At 56.4% G+C, this 7979-nt stretch overlaps 2 protein-coding genes across 2 annotated transcripts; one reads left to right on the forward strand and one right to left on the reverse strand.

Moving 5' to 3' along the window:
* Window positions 1-422: 422 nt before the first annotated feature.
* On the forward strand, window positions 423-1370 carry LOC113409271 (zinc finger protein 239-like; the record flags this gene model as incomplete). Its single annotated transcript, XM_026662996.1, has 1 exon — window positions 423-1370. A coding segment is annotated over one exon (948 nt), but the record flags the coding sequence as incomplete, so codon positions are not given.
* Window positions 1371-3516: 2146 nt separating this feature from the next.
* Window positions 3517-7444, reverse strand: LOC112120603 (myosin-7; the record flags this gene model as incomplete). Its single annotated transcript, XM_026662997.2, has 7 exons — window positions 3517-3620; window positions 3957-4091; window positions 4644-4739; window positions 5760-6035; window positions 6162-6287; window positions 6791-6994; window positions 7127-7444. Coding segments are annotated over 7 exons (1176 nt in total), but the record flags the coding sequence as incomplete, so codon positions are not given.
* Window positions 7445-7979: the final 535 nt, after the last annotated feature.

Below are 7979 nucleotides of genomic sequence, written 5' to 3' on the forward strand. Positions count from 1 at the left end.
CCCAGATCTCTGTGCCGGGTGAGTGTGTGTACACACAGGGGTGGGCCCAGGGCTGGGCATTTTCCCTTGGTGTTTGCACACGGGAGTGGCTCTCCCAGCCTTTGCACAAGCACGTGTCACCCAGTGTCTGGCTCCCAGCCTTTGCACAAGCGCACGTCTCCCCATGCGTGTGTCTCTCAGCATTTGCACAAGTGTCAGTTTCCTGGCATTTGCACACATGCGTGTCTCCCAGTGTGTGTCTCCGGCATCCCCCCCATCGCCTGGCCTTTGCACCGGCGCGTGTATCCCAATGCCCGTGTCGCCCGGCCTCTGCCCACCCCTGTCCCCCGGCCTCCGCCCCCCCCCCACCCCGCATTTTCCGGCATTTCTCCAAGCCCGCGTGACGCCCTTTAACCCGCCTCTCCCTTTTCCGCCCCCTACAGCCGCCGCCATGGGCTGACCCGGCCGCCCCGGACCTCCCCTCCCCCATGTCGGACGCCTCCCGCCCCAGCCGGGCGCCCGCGTTCCCGCGGCTGTGGGACCTGCGCCCCCACGCCCGCTCGCCCCCCCAGGGCCACGGCTACGGCTGCCCGACCTGCGGCAAGGCCTTCGCCCGCTCCTCGGCGCTGCTCCGCCACGAGGCCGCGCACCGCGGCGAGAAGCCCTTCCGCTGCGCCGAGTGCGGCAAAGGCTTCGCCCAGGCGGCTCAGCTGGAGACCCACGGGCGGTCGCACACCGGCGAGCGCCCCTTCGCCTGCCCACACTGCGCCAAGGCCTTCATGTCCTCCTCCCACCTGGCGCAGCACCGGCGCACCCACTGGGCCGAGCGCAAGCACGGCTGCCCGCTGTGCGGCAAGACCTTCCTGCGCCCGTGGGACGTGGCCCAGCACCAGCGCTTCCACACGGGCGAGCGGCACTTCCGGTGCGAGCGCTGCGGGCGCGGCTTCTTCCGCTCCTCCGACCTGCTGCGGCACCAGCGGGTGCACACCGGCGAGCGGCCCTTCCGCTGCGAGCGCTGCGGCAAGACCTTTGCCCGCTCCTCCGTGCTGGCCAAGCACGCCCGCACCCACACGGGCGAGCGGCCCTACCGCTGCCCGGCCTGCCCCAAGGCCTACGGCACCGCCTCCCAGCTCACCGAGCACCAGCGGGTGCACACCGGCGAGCGGCCCTACCTCTGCTCCGTCTGCGGCAAGACCTTCGCCTACTCCTTCCTGCTGCGCCGTCACCTCAAGATCCACACCGGGGAGCGGCCCTACCCCTGCCCCGAGTGCCCCAAAGCCTTCAAGACCTCGGGGCACCTGCAGAAGCACCGACTGATTCACACCAGGGACAGCGCGGCCGGGGGGAGGAGGCAGCGGCGGAAAAGGGAGGCGGGGCCGGGAGCAGAGTGAGAGGTGGGAAAGGGGGTGCCCCCATCCCGTCCAGGGAGACTCACCCCCTCCCACTGTGGGGGATGCTCATTGGGGCATCCTCGGATAGGGGGTGCAGAGACTACAGAACCCCCCAAATTGAAAGCACGGTGAACCCCCAAATTAAAAGCCAGCATCCCCCCCAAATTGGCACATTGCAGCCCCAAATTAAAAGCCAGCATCCCCACCCAAATTGGCAGTAAGATGCATGCCCAAGTTAAAAGCCAGGTTTACCCCCATATTGGCAAGTTGCACCCCCACATTAGAAGCCATGTTCTCCGCTTAAATTGGCAGCAAGATGCACCCCTAAATTCAGCCCTAGATTCACCCTTTGATTGGCAAAATGTGGGTCCAAAATCAGAGGACTCAGGTTCCCCCAAAAGCTGACAGCAGGATTTAACTCCCAAATTGACAGTCAGGTTCACCCCAAAAGAGCAAAGTTCCTCCCCCAAACTGGAATCAGGTTCACCCCAAAATTCACAGCAAGATGCACCCCCAATTTCAGAACCCCTGACAGAAGGCTGATGCCATCATTTATAGAAGACACCCCCAAATTAGCCCTCACCCCAAAATTTCATAGCAAGGTGACACCCAACATTCATAGGATGATTCACCCCAAATTTCATAGGAGATTCACCCCCAAATTAACAGCCTGGTTCACACTACAGTTATTAAGAAGATGTACCCCAAATTCAGAGCTGGATTCACCCCTACGTTTATAGCAAAGTTTGCTGGGAATTGCACCCTAACATCAGAGCCATCTTTGCCCCCAAATTTCACAGTAGGTTCACCCCAAATTTATAGCAGGAATCAATGCATAAAACTGGCACAGCGGTCCCAAATTCAGAGCTGGGTTCACCCCAAAACTGACAGCAAGTTTCACCCCAAAATTTGACAGCAAGGTTTCCCCAGAATTACATGGCAGTTGCACCCCAAAATTTCTAACAAGGATCCCCAGGTTTACAGCAATTTGATCCCGCAGCGATCCCCCCAATCTGACACCAAGATTCACCCCAATTCTGTCACAAATTAACAGTCTGTTCACCCACAAATCACAGCAATTTCAACCCCTCTAATTGACAGATTCATCCCCAAAATCAGAGCATGATGCTACCCCATTTTACAGCGATTCACCCTAAATTGGTGGGGTTCACCCCCAAATCACAGCCAGATTCACCCCATCAGCCAGCCCTGAGAACTGACAGAATTCACCCAATGTCACTATGTTTCAGCGTCCCCCCAAACTGACAGATTCACCCTAATTTCACAGGAAGATCCCTCCCCCCAAATCACGGCTAGGTTCAGCCCCATTTCATAGCAGGCGAGCACCCCCCTAAATTGAACAAGATTCACCCCCAAATCAGCAGCATTCACCCCAAAATTTCCAAGCGGGGAATCAACCCCAAACTGACTGTGATACCCCCTCTCAAATTCACCCCAAAATTTCACAGCATGCTTCCCCCCAGCTGTAAATAAGAGAGAAGCAGACCTTTCCCCCCCTCCCTAGACTCTGGGCCCCTGGGGTTCCCTCTAACCCTCCTCTGGCAGGGGGCAAGGTTACCCTCTTTTTTGAGGGGGCTGTTGGATGGGGGGGTGCATGTCTATACGTCTCTATTGTGGCCTGATGCGCTCTGGGACTGGGAATTGCCAGATCGTTGTCTCTGTATTGACGTCCCCCACCCTGAACCCTGAAATGTATGTGGTGTCCCCCCACCCCGAAAAAGGACTCAGTCGTCCTCCCTCATACAGTAAAATGTGGTCTGGTCCTATATACCTTATATGGGCCCTGTGTGGTTATTGGGAGCTGCAAGCGGCATGCAACATGCCCACTGGCCACCAGGGGGCATCTGAATAGCTGGGCGTGGCCCGGATGCCTGGGTTCTCCAGCAGGGGGCGCCGTGACATTGGTTAGGGAAGGGAGCCTGCAGACCTGGACACCTGTGTTCTCCAGCAGGGGGGGCGGTGACACTTGAGAAGTTGGGAGAAGGGCCCGGACACCTGGGTTCTCCAGTGGGGAGGAGCGCCTGACACTGGGTGAGGGAGGGGCCCTTGGGCTGCAGGAATGGGGCGCTGTGACACCAGGATCAGAAGTTTGCTGTTCCACTTTATTAATGACTCTCTATTAACGTTACGTTATTAAGCCCAGTCTTGGGGGGTCGGGTGGGGAGGGGGTAGGAGGTTCCCAGCCACGATCTGGAAAATTGGGCCCCTTCACTCCTCATCATGGAGCTTCTGGAAGAAAAAGCAGAGAGGAAAGACTGAGAGAGAAGGAAGGAAAGAAAGAAAAAGAGAGTGAGAGAAAAAAGATGGAATAACAGAGAAAAAATGGAGTGATAAAGACAGATGGAGGGACAGAGAAAGAAAGGAAGATGGAGTGATAAGGAGAGATAGGGAGAGAGAGACAGAAAGATGGAATGATAGAGTAAGAAAGAAAAGGAATGAAAAACACCAAGCGATACAAAGGGAAAGGCTGAGCGACACCCTTGGTGTGACAGGGTGGGGGTCAGGGCTGGAGTCTCTGGGTTGGGCCAGCTGGACCGAGCACTGCCCCCCATCCCTGTCGCTCACCTTCCCCCCAGCGTCGCGGCTCTTGGCCCGCAGCTTGTTGACCTGGGACTCGGCGATGTCGGCTCGCTCCTCCGCCTCGTCCAGCTCGTGCTGCACCTTCCGGAACTTGGCCAGGTTGGTGTTGGCTTGTTCCTCCTGCCGGGGGAGAGAAACTGGGGTGTTACCCTGTGGAACTGCCCGCTACTGGGTCTGCAGCGCAGCCCAGAGTTCAGCATGGCCAGGCTCCTGCACCTACCTGGGTACTGCCCTGCAGAGGAGGGGAATGTCCCTGCCTCACTGGGGGCATAGAGAACAAATGGATTGTGTTAACGTGTGGAACTGCCTGCTAATGGATTTGCAGCAGATAAGAGCAGGAATGGGTACTAACAGATTAGACCCATCCATTCTCTCATCTGTCAACCTGTCCATCCATCCCCCTCCCCACTCAACTATCCACCCATTCATCCCTCCCTCCCCTGCACCTGCCTGGCTTCTGCCCCAGTGGGAGTTGACACAGAGAACAACCCCCCCCCCCAAAAAATTAATATGTTTGCCTGAGGAACTACCCACCACTGGATACTCAGTGAACACAAGCAGGCCCTGATTTAGAGGGGGTTGGCAGGATTGGCTGGGATGAATGGCCAATGAGGGGAGAGGGAGCCTGGACTGACTGGGCCAAGGGGCTGAGCTGGAAGGTCGGATACTCACCGCCTCTTCCGCCTGCCTCTTGTAGGCTTTGACCTTCATCTGGAGTTTGTCCACCAGGTCCTGGAGTCTCATCAGGTTTTTCTTATCCTCCTCGGTCTGAGGACAGAGGGGGAGAGAGAGAGACGGGGACGGTGGAGGAAGCATTAGGATAACAGCATCCCTGTCACCCCGACCTCTCTGGCCGTGGGGTATCCAATGCCATCTGGAAACCATCTAGGCTCCAATCTCCAGACCCCATCTAGAATGGAAAGGCCATCTAGAAAATGGTCCTTTTCTCTAATTCTAGAATGGGCTTTAGATCAGATGGGGGACTTATGCAGAGCCGGACGTCGGGTGGAAGGGTTAATGTGGGGAGGGTCTAGAGTCTGATTCTAGAAGGGAAGGGTGGGTGGTCAGGCAGTAGGTCCTGGCTCTAGATCAGAGGGGGCCAGGGAATCAGGCCTTTTAGTTCAAGTTTAAGAGCAAGAAGGCCTAGAGAATGACTCCAGACTCAAACTTGTCTTCCCAGGGGGAAAGCGCCTGAGAACGAAAGACGCAGTGGGAACTTATTTTTTGATTCTAGAAGCAAGATGGGTTCTAAAGTTCTGTTCTAGACCCAGAAGGCCCAGACTTGGGCTGTTCTTCACACACAGATCTTTCCCCCCTGTCACATGGGCAAGTCCCTTCAGAATAAAAGAGACCCACTGGGGACATGGCAGCAGGTGGGTGCTGATATTTGGTTCTAGAACCACCACAGCATTCTAGAATTCTATTCTAGAACAGGGTGCTTGGCTCGTTCTAGGCAGCATCATCCATCTACACGGAAAAGCCTCTTTCAGAATGGAAGGACCCACTCTGAGTACAGTGTCTTTGGCTCTGGAACCGAGACGGCGTTGTAGACTACTCGCTCCAGAACAGGAGCAAAGGAATGCTCTTTGCTGCTGTCCTCCCTTCCCCCAGGAAGACTGAAGAGCACTGCAGGGGTCCTGCCCCTCAATGCTGGAACTAGGAGCAATGATCTAGAAGCAGGAGAATACCACCTGGAGTATATGTTCTAGATCAGGAGAAAACTGCCTGGAGTAGGGCTTCTGGAGAAGGGCTTTTTCTAGATGCACATAACCCCCAGCCCCCAGGTACCTGGTAGGTGAGCTCCTTGATGCGGCGCTCACACTTCCTCATGCCCTTGATGCTCTCCACGTTGCGCTTCTGCTCCGACTCCAGCTCGTTCTCGAGCTCCCGGACACGCGCCTCCAGCTTCTGCAGCTGCTTCTTGCCGCCCTTGAGGGCCAGCTGCTCGGCCTCATCCAGCCGCAGCTGCAGGTCCTTGATGGTCTGCTCCATGTTCTTCTTCATCCGCTCCAGGTGGGCGCTGGTGTCCTGCTCCTTCTTCAGCTCCTCTGCCATCATCGCCGCCTGCCGGCCAGAAAGAAGAGTCATTCCCTGCCCCCCTGAGCCAGCCAGTATCCCCACCCTGGGGCCAGGTCGGAGCCGGTGCCCCCTAGAGGGGAAAGGCCTTGTGTCCCATTCCCTCACACTCACGTCAGTGATGGCTTTCTTGGCCTTCTCCTCGGCATTCCTGCACTCTTGCACGGCCTCCTCCACCTCTGTCTGCAGCTGGGACAGATCCACCTCCATCTTCTTCTTCTGGTTGATCAGGCTGGTGTTCTAGAGGAACACAAGTGGGGGTCAGGATGACCAAGAAACAAGGTGTCATCCAGTTATCAAGATCTCTGTCCCCTGTTCTAGGTCTTCTTTCTGGAAGAGCACCTGGAATCTACCTGGAACCAGGATCCAGAGCTGCAGGGGAACGGGGGGGGGGCCCTTACAGGGACACTGAGCTGTGTTCTAGATCATGATGGAGCTCCAAGCACAGACACACCAATGTTCTAGGCAGCTATTATAGAGTGAATGGATTTTTGTGCTGGAGAAATGAGCTGGGTGCTGGCAGTATAGATCATCATCCTGGAGAACCACAGACCCACCATCCATGCTCCCGGGCAGACAGAATTGTAGATGTGGCTGCTCTGGGGCATGACATTCTAGGTCACGCCTGCTGCAGTGAATGAGTGCTCTAGATGACAGATCTCTGCAGGGCGTCCCAAGGACAGGAGATTGGGGGCAAAGGGAGCTCCAAGATGGGGGAGTCAGGGGGTCCCCATCTCTCTCACCTGGGTGTGGAGCAACTGGACTCTCTCGCTGGCTTCTATCAGCTCCTGCTCGGCCAGTTTCCGGGCGCGCTCCATCTGCTCCACCACGGCCCGCAGCTCCTCCAGCTCGGCCTGCAGCAGGGAGTTCCGCCGCTCCACAATGGCAATGTTCTCCTTTAGGTCCTCGTTGGCCCGGATAAAGTCATCCAGCTGCAGCTGGGAGTCCTGTGGGCACAAACATGTAGGGCTACAGGAGACCCCCCCCACCAGCCAGCATATCCCCTGCCCTGGGGCCAGGTGGGAGCTTCCCCGCCGAGGGAAAAGGCCCCATTCTCTTCCCCCTGGAGGCCCTGTTACCTTGAGCTGTGTCTGAGCGGCCTTGAGGTGGCTCTGAGCCTCGGCCGCCATGCGGTTGGCGTGGCTCAGCTGGATCTCCATCTCGTTGAGGTCGCCCTCCATCTTCTTCTTGACTCTCAGCGCCTCATTGCGGCTGCGGGTCTCGGCGTCCAGTGAGGTCTGCAGCGAATCCACCACCCGCAGGTGGTTGCGCTTGGCCTGCTCCATCTCCTCGTCCTTCTCCGCCAGCTTCCGCTCGAAATCCGCCTTGAACTGGTTAAACTCCAGCTGGGCCCGCAGAATCTTCCCCTCCTCGTGCTCCAGAGAGGCCTGAGGGTGGGGGGGAGGAGGGAGGATGAATGAGTTAGAGAAAAGAGACAGAGAGAGAGAGATTAAGACATAAGGGAAGGAAGAGAATTTAATGGAGATGAAAGAAAATGTAGAAATGAAAGAAAGAAACAGACGTAGAAGTGAAAAAAGGAAGAATGCAGAAGAGAGAAAGAAAGGACAAAATGGAGACAAAGATGTAAAAAGGAAACAGAAAGAATGAAACGAGACATGGAAAGGAATGAATTAATACATGAAAGGAAGAAAGAATCAGTGAATGAAAGCAGGAATGAAACAACGGGGGAAAGAATGAGTGAAAAATGAGGTAGGGAAAGAAAAAATGAACCAACCAATGAAAAGAGGAATAAATGAAGGTGTGATGGGGTGCATTTGCCTCGCACTGGTTCTGCAAATGTTAACTCTCTGGGCCCAGGAGGCCACGCCCCCTCGGCCCTGCTGGGCATGCTCCAGCTGGAGACTAGGTATAAAAGGGAGCAGCTCGACTCATTCAGGGCTGATCGCGGAAGAGGGAGGTTGCACACTGCAG

The sequence above is a fragment of the Terrapene carolina genome, unplaced genomic scaffold, assembly GCF_002925995.2.
Source record: "Terrapene carolina triunguis isolate 2854851 unplaced genomic scaffold, T_m_triunguis-2.0 Scaffold31769, whole genome shotgun sequence".
NCBI lineage: Eukaryota > Metazoa > Chordata > Testudines > Emydidae > Terrapene > Terrapene triunguis.